A 16,161-nucleotide genomic window follows, 5' to 3' on the forward strand; every position below is an offset into this window, starting at 1 on the left:
GAGAACACCTCTAAACTACCACACGGAATTGAACAAACAATTAAAATGAACAATTGGGTTGCCTCCCAAAAGCGCCTTTCTTTAAAGTCTTTGGCTAGACAAAATAATGCTTCAATCAGAGAGTTCAGGCACTGCAAGGGTCACCTCCTCAACATTATTAACTTGAAATCCTTCATAAAAAGGTTTGAGACGATGACCATTAACCTTAAAAATCTTGTCAGTGTGAAGACTTTGAATTTCTACTGCACCATGAGGAAACACATTAGTCACAATAAAAGGTCCAATCCAACGAGAACGCAATTTACCAGGAAAAAGTTTAAGTCTAGAGTGAAAAAGAAGTACTTTTTGACCAATACAAAAAATTTTCCTTGAAATTGCTTTATCATGAAATGCTTTTGTCTTCTCCTTATAAATGCAAGAACTCTCATATGCATCATTTCGGATTTCCTCCAACTCTTGCAATTGCAACTTCCTGTGTTCTCCAGATTCATCCATCCGCATATTATAATTTTTAACTGCCCAATATGCCCTATGTTCCAATTCCACAGGTAGATGACAAGGTTTGCCAAAAATTAATCGGTAAGGAGACATACCTATGGGGGTCTTAAAAGCTGTACGGTAAGCCCAAAGTGCATCATCTAAGCGCAAACTCCAATCCTTTCTATTGGGATTCACCGTCTTTTCAAGTATCGACTTGATTTCTTTATTGGAGATTTCTGCTTGACCACTAGTCTGCGGATGATAGGACGTAGAAACCCGGTGAGTGACGCCATATTTCTTCAACAATGCTTCCATTACTCGATTGCAGAAGTGTGTCCCTCGGTCACTGATAATTGCTCTTGGCGTGCCATACCTGACAAAAATATGAGATTTAATAAAATCAACTACAACCTTAGCATTGTCAGTCCTAGTTGCCTTAGCCTCTATCCACTTTGAGACATAATCAACTGCAAGTAATATATACATATTACCAAAAGAGGAAGGAAATGGACCCATAAAATCTATACCCCATATATCGAAAATTTCACAAACCAGTATAGGAGTAAGAGGCATTTGATCTCTATGGCTTAAATTACCTGTCTTTTGACAATTTGCACATGATTTACAAAATAAGTATGCATCACTAAACAAAGTTGGCCAAAATAAACCACACTCTAAAACCTTTCTTGCAGTTCGCTTAGGGCCAAAATGTCCACCACACGCATATGAGTGACAGAAAGATAAAATTGATGGAACCTCTTCTTTAGACACACACCTGCGAATAATTTGATCAGAACAATATTTCCACAAGTATGGTTCATCCCACACATAATATTTAACATCACTTTTAATTTTTTCCTTTTGAGCTCGAGACAAATCATTAGGTAGCGTTCTAGTAACCAGATAATTCACTAAATCAGCATACCAGGGAATTGTCTTTTGAACTACAAAAAGATGCTCATCTGGAAAATTATCCTTCAAGGGAGTAGGTCCTTCACTATTGATCAAACGACTGAGATGATCAGCAACCATATTTTCGGCACCCCTTTTGTCTTTAATTTCCAAATTAAATTCTTGGAGTAGGAGAATCCACCTTATAAGTCGTGGTTTGGCCTCTTTCTTGTTGAGCAAATATTTCAAAGCTGCATGGTCAGAATAAATAATGACTTTAGTGCCAAGTAAATAAGAACGGAATTTTTCTAAAGCAAAAACAATAGCTAAAAGCTCCTTTTCCGTAGTCGAATAATTGCACTGGGCACCATCCAAGGTCCTCGAGGTATAATAAATGACATAAGAAGCTCTGCCCTCCTTCTGGCCAAGTACTGCACCAACAGCAAAATTGCTGGCATCACACATTATCTCGAAAGGAAGACTCCAGTTTGGTGGTCGAACCACTGGTGCTGAAGTCAATGATCCCTTGAGCGTGTCAAATGCACTCTTGCAATTATCATCAAAATGAAATACCACATCCTTTTGAAGTAATTTGCATAGAGGATGGGATATCTTTGAAAAATCTTTGATGAAACGCCTATAAAAACCTGCATGGCCAAGAAAAGAGCGAACTTCCCGCACACTTGCAGGGTAAGGTAAACATTTGATAATTTCTACCTTAGCCTTATCTACCTCAATTCCTTTTGCAGATACCACATGGCCTAAAATTATGCCTTGGTCCACCATAAAATGGCATTTCTCATAATTTAAAACAAGATTAGTCTCAATGCACCTTTTAAGAATTTTTGTGAGGTTAGTTAAACATTCATCAAAAGAATTACCATAGACAGTAAAATCATCCATAAACACTTCTATGATATTCTCCACATAATCAGAAAATATACTAACCATACACCTTTGGAATGTAGCAGGCGCATTACAAAGACCAAAAGGCATTCGTCTATAGGCAAATGTACCAAAAGGGCAAGTAAATGTGGTTTTCTCTTGATCTTCAGGCGCCACTGGAATTTGTAGAAAACCTGAAAAACCATCAAGACAGCAATAATGAGATTTTCCTGCCAACCTTTCCAACATCTGATCAATAAAAGGCAATGGAAAATGATCTTTACGAGTTAATGCATTTAATTTTCTAAAATCGGTACAAACTCTCCACCCATTTTGAACTCGAGTGGGCACTAACTCACCTTTAGGATTTTCAATAACAGTAATTCCTGTCTTTTTAGGAACTACTTGAACAGGACTTACCCACTTACTATCCGAAATGGGATAGATTATACCTGTGTCAAGAAGTTTTAAAACTTCTTTCTTCACTACCTCCATCATTGGTGGGTTCAATCTCCGTTGAGCCTCTCTCGAAGGCTTAGCACCATCTTCTAACAAGATGCGATGCATGCAAGTGGCTGGACTTAATCCTTTTATGTCAGCCACTGTCCATCCTATTGCCTCCTTGTGGTCCTTCAACACCCGAATTAGTTTTTCTTCCTCTAAAGCAGTCAATTTACTGGAAATTATTACTGGGAGTGTATCTCCATCTCCCAAGAATGCATACTTTAAATTATCCGGTAACTGCTTTAATTCCACCTTCGGGGCTTGCACAATAGATGGCAAAAGCTGTGAATGAGACAGAGGTAATTCCAAGTAAGACACATTGGAAAATTCTGGGCAAAGAGAATTCAATTCAAAAATAACTTCCTGCAATTCAAAAGGAAAAACAAACTTCCCTTTTATCTTTTGCAAATTTTCCTGACAGAGACCAGTAGAAATAGCAACCTTCAACGCATCGTCATTATTAAATTCAAAATTTTGCTGCGCCAAAGAATCAATTACATCTATAACAAAAATTGAATGAGATTCACCAGGATATTTCATGGCATCATAAATATTAAATTTAATAACATCACCATCAAATTCCATAGTCAATGTGCCAGTGAAAACATCAATTTTTGTTCTAGCAGTTTTCAAAAATGGTCTCCCTAACAGTATTGGAGATGAATTAGAATTATCATCCTCCATATCAAGCACATAAAAATCTGCAGGAAAAATCAAATTATCAATTTGCACTAAAATATCCTCCAAAACTCCATCAGGATAGGCATTTGATCGATCAGCCAGTTGAATTATTACGCCCGTCTCTTTTAAAGGCCTAATGTTCATCAAATTATAAATAGAACGAGGCATAACATTTATCGAAGCACCCAAATCCAACATAGCTTTTTCAATTTTAATATTACCTATTTTGCAAGGGACAGTAAACATACCTGGGTCCTTGCATTTAGGAGGCAATTTTTTCTGCAAAACTGCCGAAACATTTTCTCCCATATGCACTTTCTCGTTTCCTTTCAACTTTTTCTTACCAGTGCATAATTCCTTCAAAAATTTAGCATATCTAGGAATTTGCTTAATTGCATCTAAAAGAGGGATATTTACCTCAACTTTTCGAAAAGTGTCCAAAATCTCCTGTTCGTGCTCTTGCTTTTTGGACTTTGCCAGTCGACTAGGAAATGGAGGCGGAGGTGTAACCACTTGTGTTGATTTTTCTCCAAAATCTGGTTGTTCCAAGGCTCTAGGTTGAGACACATTCCCCTCTTTTTCGAGCTCTTCCTCGATTGCTTGTTCAGAAATTTTCTTGCTCGGCTCAGGCAACTCTTTGCCACTTCTTAATGTGATGGCACTAGCATTTTGCTTGGGGTTGACAATTGTCTGCGAAGGTAGCTTTCCAGATAATTGGGATTCCAATCTATTGACTGTGGAAGCTAACTGGCTCATTTGATTCTCCAAATTATGAATGCTAGTTTTCGTCTCCTGTTGAAATTGTTGAGTGTTAGTAGCCAAAGATTTCACAATATCCTCAAGTGACATACCTGATTTAGGAGCAGGTTGTTGCTGTGAAAGTTGAGGTCTAGGTTGATATTGTGACTGATGTGAAAATCCTGGTGGCCTTACTGCATAATTAAAATTAGGATGATCCCTCCATCCTGGATTATAGGTGTTTGCATAGGGATCATACCGTCTCTGAGGTGGTCCTGGAAATCCAACTGCATTAGCCTGCTCAGTCGAATCATCTTGGAGTGTGGGGCACATATCTGTTGGATGACTCGAACCATAGCAGATTCCACATGTTTTCAATTGCTGCATTTGTCCTATAGCTAACTTTTCAACCAAAGAAGTTAGACAATCTAATCTTTGCTCTATTGTAGAATTACTTACCTCATTGACTCTACGAGTCGTGTTATCCTGCCTGTCTCCAAATTGTTGAGCATTTGCAGCCATACTCGATATCAAATTTCTTGCCTCCGTGGGTGTTTTATTCACTAAGGAGCCCCCACTGGCAGCATCAATAATTCTTCTGTCAGTTTGGGACAGACCCTCATAAAAATACTGGATGAGGAGTTGGTCAGGAATTTGATGATGAGGACAACTAGCACATAGTTGCTTGAATCTTTCCCAATATTCATGTAGAGTCTCTCCATTGAATTGTCGAATTCCACAGATGTCTTTCCTAATGCTTGCAGCTCGGGATGCAGGAAAGAATTTTTCTAGAAAATGCTTCTTCATGTCTGTCCATGTGGATATTGACCCAGAGGGCAGATAATAGAGCCAATCCTTAGCTTTATCGGCTAAGGAAAATGGAAAGGCTCTTAATTTAATTTGCTCCTCTGTGACTCCCTGAGGTTTCATTGTCGAGCAAACCACATGGAATTCTTTGAGATGCTTGTGGGGATCTTCACCTGGTAAGCCATGAAAAGAAGGAAGTAAATGGATTAGTCCAGATTTTAACTCAAATGCAACCTCTAATGTAGGATAAGTAATGCATAGAGGCTGTTGATTTAAATCTGGTGCAGCCAATTCTCTCAATGTCCGTTCATTAGCCATGGTGCTATCTATCTCTTCCGTCTCACTAAATGAATCCACAAAATCTACTACTGAATTATGTCCAGTAGATGAGGAGGATGCCTCTGCTCGTTCTCTTGTTGCTTTTCTCAATGCACGAGCAGTTTTCTCTATCTCAGGATTATATTGCAGTTCACCTGTACGAGAAGATCTAGGCATAAACCAGTAACAATAAAAATAAAAATAAAAAAAATAAACAAAGAAAATATAATTCAAAGAAAATAAATTTATTTTGACACCAAGTCCCCGGCAACGGCGCCAAAATTTGTTGGGTGTCAAACCAGCAAAAATAAAATTCCTACTCTTAAGTCACGAATTAAGTCCACTATGGTACTGGAGCAGGGACTTAGGCTGTGCAATGGGTTACTAGCTTCACCCTGGTGCCAGAGTTTGCTTGATCCGATATACCAAAGTGTATTAATTACGTGAAAGACAAAATTCGAATATAGCAGCGAGCAGGGTCGAATCCACAGGGACTTGGGAATTTATTTTGAATGAATGTAACATTAAATAAAAATGGGGGAAGTTGATATGGAACTGTCTAATTTAATTGCTCAAATTAAAAATATAAAGTAAATTGACGGAAGGAAAATCTCTAGTCAAAGGTATAATCTCCACTTATGGTTCGAATCACTGATCACAGATGCAGAGATAAAATCTTTCATTTACAAATAAACTGGTTATGGTTGTCAACAAGCTCTGACAACCTGCCTAACCTTCCTGATTCGATAACCACAACAAGCTCTGTAGTTATTGCCCTAGCCAATTAAGCAGTCCTAAACACGCTCTTAGGATTTAACCTATTGACAGCATTAATCATTAGACTGGCCACCAATTATAACCAACAAACACACACGCTCGGTTTATTTAGGCTATATCATATATTTCCGCAACAACGACTCAAAAGTTTCTACTACAATTGAATCATATCACTTGCCACATGCACTAAAATTACCCAACAATTACGGATTGAGCACTCTTAGATGGCTGTTAATTACTCACACAATTAAACAGTGATCAAGTATTTAATTGCAAGAAATAATCATATGCATAAGTGAACAGGAAATATATAAATACTTGCAAATTAAAGAACGTAGGGAAATCAATTCGATCTCACAGTTTTGTCGAACCAAAGCTTCGATTTAACCTCTGACTAGATGAAGAAATTAGCCACTCCTCATAGTTGAATTGCAGCCAAAAGTACTGGATTGCAAAGGCATTGCGTTTTTACTAGAAAGCAAGGAATAAAAGATGTTTTTCCCGTTGGGGAATATTGTCGAACACCTGGCGTGTGTCAGAGGCCAGTCCAGAGAAAGGAAACTAGAACTAAACTAAAAAGCTAAACTAGAGGTCCCCCCTTGCTTCTGTACGTCCTCTCCTTAAAAAGCCAAAAGTAAGATGACTAAAAGCTATCTCCGGTGGTCCCCACACATGTGGACAAAGTCTCCAAAATTACTCCTTCTTCCAAGTCTCTCTACGTTGCTTTCTTTTAAGAGCTCAAATGACTTATAGCTTTGTGGTCCCCACCAATCCAAGGCCTAAGGATTGAAGCCCTTAGAAGTCTCCATATTCTCCATAAAGTCCCTCCTTTTTGGTAGTTTTCTGCTTCATTCCTGAAATTAAGTCCCGATACCAAATATGAGTAAATATCAGCAATTAACACAATATTTGTCAGGGATAGAAGGGAAAATTAATAATAAAAATACCAACAATTAACACCCTATCACACTCCCCTTCCCCTCCCTATCTTTCTATTTTTTTCAATATTAATAAAATTGTCAAGAAGAAAGAGATTAGCACTTTGACTTTTTTTCTTGATACTAAAAAGGAGAAGAGTCATTCTAAATTTTTTATTATTTTTATTATACAGAGAGGAGGGTACTTTCATCTAAAATTCTTTAACTTACTAAGTTAATTTAATGGTGAGATAAATTGTCTAAAAAATAACTCTATGGGGTAAATTGATAATGAGGTTATAGTTTAAGAGGATAAAGTGATAATAATTTTAAGGGCTAAACATGACTTTTTACTTTAATTAATATACTCCATTAAATTTGATCGTTAGTTTTGGAGGCAAAATGACTATAAAATAACGTTAAGGAAAAAATTGATAGTGGCACTGAACGTTAAGAGGGTAAAGTGATAATAACCCTCCTTTTTTTATAGTTGTCACTGTGGGTCTGGAGCCTCCCATAGGTAAGTTTATTAAGAAAATTGGTAAGTACATCCCCTAAAACAGTAAGTTTTAGTCAAATAGGAAATTTACAATTTCAGTAAATTTGCTGGTTGATAAAATTTATTTTTCTTTAAGTTAAACTTACTATTAAAAAGTAAAAATTTTGCGAATTCTTAACCGTTTCAAATTTTAATAGAGAGTTCTATTACATGCAGGACACTTTATAATTCAAAAAGAAAAATTTTACATTTTTTTTTGTTTTAAGCACTAAAACCCCTAGCCATTTGCACTTTTCTCACTAAATTTATTTTTTATTGTAGTTTCACCCTTGACTAGCAATCACCACTAACTGTTTAATAAAAAGATATTAATTACCTCAACCAATAAAAAAATTTACATGCCCATATAATCTATTGTGTAATTTAAATTAAATTCATTTCATGTACAAAAGAATCCTAAAATAATTACCACAACAGATTACCATGCTATTCTAACAACAAAATCATTTTTTTTTTGAAAATTTCAAAAATCTATGACTTGTGTATGAGAGATATTTTGCCACAGTTATATCTCACATCTACTTATTGATGTTAATTCGAGGAGGAATATTTTTTATAATAGCAACATTTGAATTTAATTAATAGGTTGAGATTTTTTAAAACATAAAAGTGAAATACTTGGGAAAGTAGTTATTGATTTTCCCAAAAGAAAAAAAATTGTTTTAGTTTAACAATTGTTGTCATTGACACTTCATTTTCTTGACCAACTTTTATAAAGGTAAACTTAGTGTTGTTAACAATAATTGAAGTGTCATTAGCATTACTCTATCTGGATGTAAATATTTAAACTTTGTAATGAAATAAATAATAGGTACTTAAAAAACTAAAAAGCAATAGGTACTCAATTGCTAGGATCCAAACTACAAATTCCTTCAATGCATAAGTGGTATATGCTACAATATATTTCCATTTATAGAAAACTACTATTGATCTTCTTTAAAAAGAATCACATTTTCATTTTCATGTTGCAAGTGAAATCCCCTAACCTGTCATATGCATCGCATGTCAACCAATTATTAGATTAGTTATTATTTATACAAATCATGCCTAAACTCATAATGTGACATGTATGGCAGTTGCACACCATTATACTCATGGTGTCGTCATTTTTTCTATTTGTTTTGTCAAGGTATAAAATTCTTTTGATTATATTGGTGAAAAAGCATAAAATCTGTGTAATGTAAGCAAGATTTACTAATTTTCTAGTAAAAATAACCGCTATATTAGAAAGGCCACAAAATTTGATTTTATTGTGCTTTAAATTGGAGCATTTTTACCAATAATAATAATAGGAATAGTGAAGTTAGTGCAAATTTCAAAACAAGAAGCAATATACACTGGATTATGGTATGTAAATTTAAGATTATTATAAAATTATAGTTTTAGCCATTTACATACTATTTGTCCATAAAAACTTAAAATTATTTTCATGAATATTATGGGTAAGCTTCACAAGTGTGATGTTAAGTTTCAACAATAAAGTGATAAGCATAGTTAGTAAAATATGGGATGGATATAATACGGGTATGGACCTATACGGGATGGATGCAATACAGACATGGACCCATATGATTAAAGTTTAACGTAAAAAACATAAGTTAGACAAAAAATATGTATAAATCTAGAGTTAATCTTATATACACTAACAATGTGTACATTATCACGGTTGGATACATGACACATATATAAAATTTGGGTTAATTTAAATTCAGATTGTGTATCACGCATCCAATAGTGAAAGTGTCAATATATAGAAGATTAATTCATAAATCCATATGTGGACTAACAATATTTAAAAGTTATGGAACGAAAAATATGGATTAAATTACTATAATTATCAAAGATTATGCTACATTAAGACAACTTTAACTCTTATTCTTTTGTCTTAGATTATAAATTTATTAAAACTTTATTACCTTAGGTATTAAATTATAAAAATTATGATATATAGACAAGCGGCATGGAAGAATGTTCTTATTGTTATCCAAAATTTCAAAATAATTGAGTATAATTCGGGTAGAAGTAGAAGAAGAAGTAGAATTGCGCAACGGATCTTCTGTCCCATATCCTGTGCCACTCTCTGTCCCACTTTTTATTATATTGCGATTTCTCATTCATAAACATCATGTTTTAGTTCCTTTTTTGTTTCCTTAAGATCCCACTTTTTTTTTTTAGAAATAAAGGACAATAAATAGATATTCCCTCTTAGAAAATATATAAGACTAATCAAAGGAGGAATATAACCTTTTATCAACTATGTTAATCACTTACTTATAAAATTAAGTAAAGAGAAGAAATTTCATTAAACATGTAAAATTATAGGCATAATTTTCCTCACTTTATCCAATATACTTTCTAAAATGCAAAAATCCTAATTGCATAATAACCATTTTCAAGTTAAATGAGGACTAAACTTTCCAAAATACATATAAAGTTTCAACAATTGGAAGAATTAAACACTTAAGGTTGGAATACTTTGGCCCTTTTTGAAATAAAAATGAAAAAAATTGAAGAACTTTTGGGCTATAGTGAAATATTGGACAAGATGTTAGAAAAATTTTGACGGAGTTTCCCCATATAAATGGAAGAAAACTCCCTGCCAACAAACCCAATTTCAATCAAATTATCCACATGGCAAATAATTCAAACACAATTCCAACATTTCTAAGCATTTAAATCCACAAAATATCATCACATAGAAAGTATTTGCAAGTTCAAATATTTCCTCCCCCACACTTAAACTTCACATTGTCCTCAATGTGAGAAAAGGAAAATAAATAAGGAGTAAAAGAAAATACTGCTCAATTGAACTTGCGCGATCCAAATCCATGGCAATGTGATGAATTTCCAACCGTATTTGAGAAAGAATGGAGAGTTCCCTGAAAAAGACAAAATCAAAACAAATAAATTTCTTAAAAATAAAAGGTTGCAATCAACAAGAAGAAACATGCAAGTCAAGGAAAAAGGAAAAATGATCGAGCATGTGGAACCATACAATGTTCATGGGATAAAAACATGAAATGAGCTAATCTTTGCTAATGAAATCTATTCATTAGTATCCAAAGCAAAGGGAAGCTAATTTCACACAAAAAATCCACAATCATGAACAAAATAAGTTCCATTTATACATTTTGTCATCAATGATCAAATCCCCGCAAGTACAAAAGTAATCTCAAAATGGAGGCAAACACACCAAACCAAAATATAAATGACCTTCGTGAGAATTCATGAAATACTAAAAACTATTGAATCACAAAAATTGTAAGTGCATTTATGAATTCATCAATTAAGGTCATCTTCAATTCACCTCTTCTTTTAGAATTACCTAAGAATTCACAAAATCATTCAATCAAGCACCTTTTCATTCATTAGATAATCTAAATTACTCACATAAATATAAAAAACTCCCACTAAGCTAATTAAAATGCTACATTTGGCTACTTAATATGCAACTTCGTCATCAAGCCAAATTAAGCATAAAACTAGCAAGAATTCACCAAATAAGTACAATAAATGCAAATCACAAAATATAGTTATCACTAACAATCACCAATAGCATCAATAAGCTGAAATAAATGCACCTAACTTCACATATTAAAAATTGCCTAAAAATAGAAAATATTCAACATGGCAAAATTCAAATAACAAAGTTAGGTGAAGAATTGTTACCTCAAGGTGGTTTGGTGATGTTTAGAGATGAATATGATGTGAAAACCCCCAAGAAACTTACTCCAATTTGACCTCAATTGAGTGATTCAAGAAAGTACAACCCTAACTATTGGTAAGGTTGAATCCACTTTAGAGTTGTTTTTGAAAGAATATGTACTATGAAATTCACTCTAAAAGATGGGAGAAAGTGATTTGGTGAAGGTTATTTGAAGATTAAATGGTGAAAAGTGGTGTTTTAGTGAGTGGTGTGTGTTTGAGGTGTGAGTGTGTGTGTAGGTTGAAGAAGAAGGGAGAAAAATTGTGAGGAATCCGTGAAACGGATTCATCTTACGCTGGTTACTGTTCACAATCCGGCCAGAAATTGGAGGGATTCGTGGAGGGATTCTGGGCAGAAATTTTTTTTTTTATTTTTTATTTTTTTTACTGTTGCATATCCGGCCACTTTCTGGCCAGATTTCCGGCCGGATTGTTGGCCGGATTTGCTACAGTGGATTGTTGGCCGGATTCTGTCCAGAATGCTAGAAAAAATTTTCTTTTCTCCCCTGACTATCCGGCCTTCAATCCGACCAACATTTGGCCGGATTTATGGCCGGATTTGCTGCAGAAAAAGCTGTTTTCTGCAGTTTTTCCTCCAAATTTGCTTGGCCAACCTTCCACATTCAACCTACTTCATGTTCTTTGAATAAAATTCAAATTTAACATGATCATGCATGAATATAACTTAAACATGAAACACTTTAAATGCATGAAATGCAGCAATTGAACATGAAAACTCCCTTTTTGCCTTAATATAAACACCCTTGCAATTGAGATCATTTGCATGAACTCTTGCCATTGCCACCTACAAAACACACAAAAACATTAATCGAAGAACTAAAACTTACTAAAAACAAGCCAACATGAAGAAAAGTAGAGTTGAAAAGTGATCCAAGCCTTCGTTTTTAAAAGGATCCGAGGTCGTTTTTGAAAGGATCCGAGGTCAGATCATTGTGCTCAGAAAACGCGGCTCAAGAAAACGCGCCTCAAGGTGCGTTTTGTGAAGTCGCGTTTCTTCACCAAATTTGCAGCATTGAAAACGCGACTACGTGAGAAAACGCGACTTTAAGTCGCGTATTTGAAGGCGCGTTTTTTATTTCTGAACAGGCTGGAAAACGCGACTTGGTAGAAAACGCGACTTCCTGTCGCGTTTTGAAGGCGCGTTTTCTTAATTATAGGCGCAGATTTGAAAACGCGATTCTATGAAAACGCGATTCAGTGGCGCGTTTCATTGAAAAACGCGTTTTCTGCTGTAAAATTTAGCAGAAATTCAACTTTTGAATAATTACAAATGATACCCCAATTTCCCAAAATGCATCATAGATCATTTCTATGTCAAAATAAACCATTCACGCACATGTAAAATGATCTAAACATGCATTCTAAACCTCTTTAATGCATCAAAAACCACAATTACTGAATTTGAGGTATTGAGATCTTTGATCAAATTTCGCCTTTTTTGCCTCATTTGGTCACTTTTCCAAAACCTACAAATGAAAAATAACAAAATTATTCAAACTTATACTTTAAACATAAAATCACTCCAAAGTAACAGCAACTTAAACAAACATTGGGTTGCCTCCCAATAAGCGCTTCTTTAAAGTCAATAGCTTGACTATTTCTCCTCATTTTTCAAGGAGGTTTAGTTAACGAATAATCCACCATTTTAGGCCGTGGTGGATCATTAAATGGTGACTTTATAGCCAAAGCCACATGATCTAATGATGTGAGAAATGAAAGTGACTTACCTATTCCAAGTGTTTCATAGATATTACCTTGAACATGCACCACTTGAGAACTTACCAAAGGAAATGTCATGAGAGTATCTTGGGCAGGAATACCTTTAGAACCTATACTTTCAATGCACTCCTCAAGAGGGGTGAAAAATGAGTCCTTAAAACTCACCTCTTGAGGCTCAAAGTTAGTTCCAAAGATATTATCATGTGAAATGGACAGTTGCTCATTGAAACACAATTGAGATTCATTATTTTCATCAAAATGCAACCCATTTTCACATACAACATTCCCACCATTCATGCTAGGATCATTTTGCAAATTATTAGAGGAAATAACTTCACACAATGCATTCAATTGCTCATGTATTCTACCAAAGTGAGAAGCTAATTCATCTATTCTTTCCTCAATCCTATCAAAACGGTCGGAAGTTACATTTGCTAGCTTTTCTAATGCTAAATCAAATTGATTAGAAAAATTTTCTACAGCTAGCTCCCAAGATGCATTAGAATCATTAGCTAATGGTTCACTTTCTAACTCCCAAGGTAGAGGTGCATTAGCTAACTTCTCTATTGCCAACTCCCAAGATGGTTTTGATTCGAATTGGACACTTTCAAGTTGGTAATCATAAAAATTTTCAAAATCACTATATGCACATTGATTATTCCAACCATAAGCAGGAGAATTGCTACAATTAGCACTATATTGATCAAAACAAGGATTGTAATGCTCTAATTCATCGTAGTAATCCACATTTTGTGCTTGCATACATGTATTAGTTGCATGATAACCTCCACACAAGTCACAAATCACATGATAAGAATTAAAAGCATTAACATTCCTTCTTTGCTCAATTTCATGCATCATGGTGTCCATTTGAACTTGTAACTTAATTACATCAAATTTTGCCTTTAAGCACTTTAAACCATCTTCAAAAGACATACATTCAGTAAATTCTTGGTTACCTCTGTTGAAGGAGCTTTGCACTTGGTAACCATCTATTGACCTACCCTTCTCATCACCTAAAATTGCTTTTAAACAACCTCAAAAGCAAAATTAGTAAGAAAAATAGGTAATGAAACACATACACATAAAATACAAAAATAACAGAAAATAACATTTACATTATAACTAATAATATGTCTAAACTAATAAAGTTGCTCTTCACACCGATATTGCCAAATCTTCCCCGGCAACGGCGCCAAAAACTTGACGGGTATTTTACATACGTGCAAGCTAAAAAATACCGAATTACACCCGTTCACTGCAAGTATACAGGTCAACTAGTAGTTTAGGGTATATATCGGGTCGATCCCACAGGGAAGAGTGAACAATTACCGGTATTACTAAAGCTTCTCTATTATTTAGACTATCAATGAATTATAACAAATTTAACCTACTGAAATTATACAAAATAACAAATGAAAGCTCCTTGGGTTGTGGTATCCCTAACTACTCATGCAAGTGCTATATTTGGATCATTGAATACTACATCTAGGCTAGTTATAGTGTAATTTCCTTATGCATTTGAATCCTACTTTCGTAGTGAATCAATTATACTTATAACTAATCCATACCTATTCTCATGGTTATGAAATTAGCTACAAGTTCATTTCTTCAATGAAATTACATGAAATGAATCACTAAAAACCACATAGATGCACCTCTACTTTCGTGAGTGTACTCCCTATGTTTAGCACTTCTTGAACTAATGTTAAATCTCAATTTTCATTGCAGAAATAACACCTTAGATAATCACAATCAATGGTACCAGATTAATCATGATTTAAGGAGCCAAAGTGCTAAATAACTTGCTCAAATCATAGCAGTCAAATAACCAAATAATAAACACTAACAATTGTAGAAAGTTCAACCAAACCCAAGGCATAAACTTTAGAAACACATAATGAACACAAAATCCAGAACTTGTATATTAACTAAACTTGGAATCAAATATAAAAGATAAAGAGTTTGGAAGGAATACAACTCTTGTCACATGAGTTTTCTTCCTTGCCTTCTTCATCCTCCATCTTCTTCTTAATCTAGCTAATAACAAGAAAGGATGAACTACTAGCTAAACTAAACTAACCTACTACTAAGAAGATGGAAGAACTACATTGTTGCAGACCAAGTTTCTCCCGTATCTCCCTTCCTCTTTTCTGCTATGGACTCCAATCTCTTCCTCCCTTCTTTCAATCTTGCAATCTTGGTTATTTTATGATGAAAGATGGTCAAGAAATGAGGCCTCCACCTTCCTTTTACAGCTGGAGATGTTTCTCACATGTCTAGCAACGCATGTGAGTTGGTGGAGGTGAAATTGAGTTTTACGCGTACAAAGCAGCCTTTTCTGACCATAATCCTGCCAGAAATCCGGCCAAATTCCGGCCGGATTGCTACAGTGACCATTTGGTCACTTCTGGTTCAATTTCCAGCTCTGCTCTGATTTTGATTCAACTTCAACTAAACTTTTCTTGATGATAAAAGCTGATTTAGCTCTTGACCAAAACATAAAACTTGTAGCCCTTTAAGTTAGCTTTCCAATGCATCAAGAATCACCTCATTTGGATCTGTGTAGGCTGATAAATGACCGAAATACCCTTGACTGCTCATTGCCCTGTTTCAGCTTCGACCAAATGAAATTGGCTACTGTACTTCGGCTTTTTGACTTGGAAAACCTTCAAACTGGATTCAGATGTCTTCACCAAAGTTGTAGATCTATCTCTTACCTTCAAATGGGTTCAAGAATCATCCCAATCCGATCATTGTAACTCAAGTTATAGCCGAAATACGAAAATGTGTCAAAACTGTCAAAATACACAAAATCCAAGTAAAAAGTGATAAAAACCTCATTTAACCACTTAAAAGCATTTTTTACCAATTATAGCCAAAATGAATCATTTTCTTCTAATAATATACCCAAAGTGACTAAAAATAATATAAAATATCATATAATTATTACGTAAATTAATCACTTGTCAATCTTCATGGGTGAGCCCTGGCGCTCCGCTGCCAAGCAGTTCGAATGACATCGAGTAACGAGACCTTGGAAGTCCAAAGATTGAGAAATCGGAAGACGTGCGGCTTGTTATCCAGACGCGACGCAAAAGAGATTCTTAGCGGGGCATGATCGGAAGGATGTCTAGCTAAATGAGTCACCGAGAGTGA

The 16,161-nt window shown here is 34.9% G+C and overlaps 1 protein-coding gene across 1 annotated transcript; it reads right to left on the reverse strand.

Moving 5' to 3' along the window:
• Window positions 1-454: 454 nt before the first annotated feature.
• Window positions 455-5,481, reverse strand: LOC113759168 (the record flags this gene model as incomplete). The annotated part of the gene is made up of 5 exons (XM_027301733.1): window positions 4,293-5,481; window positions 3,202-4,217; window positions 2,578-3,147; window positions 1,406-2,103; window positions 455-853 (listed from the first exon to the last, which is right to left on the reverse strand). Coding segments are annotated over exons 1-5 (3,872 nt in total), but the record flags the coding sequence as incomplete, so codon positions are not given.
• Between the last annotated feature and the right edge of the window lie 10,680 nt (window positions 5,482-16,161).

The sequence above is a fragment of the Coffea eugenioides genome, unplaced genomic scaffold, assembly GCF_003713205.1.
Source record: "Coffea eugenioides isolate CCC68of unplaced genomic scaffold, Ceug_1.0 ScVebR1_964;HRSCAF=1735, whole genome shotgun sequence".
NCBI classification, from domain to species: Eukaryota; Viridiplantae; Streptophyta; class Magnoliopsida; order Gentianales; family Rubiaceae; genus Coffea; species Coffea eugenioides.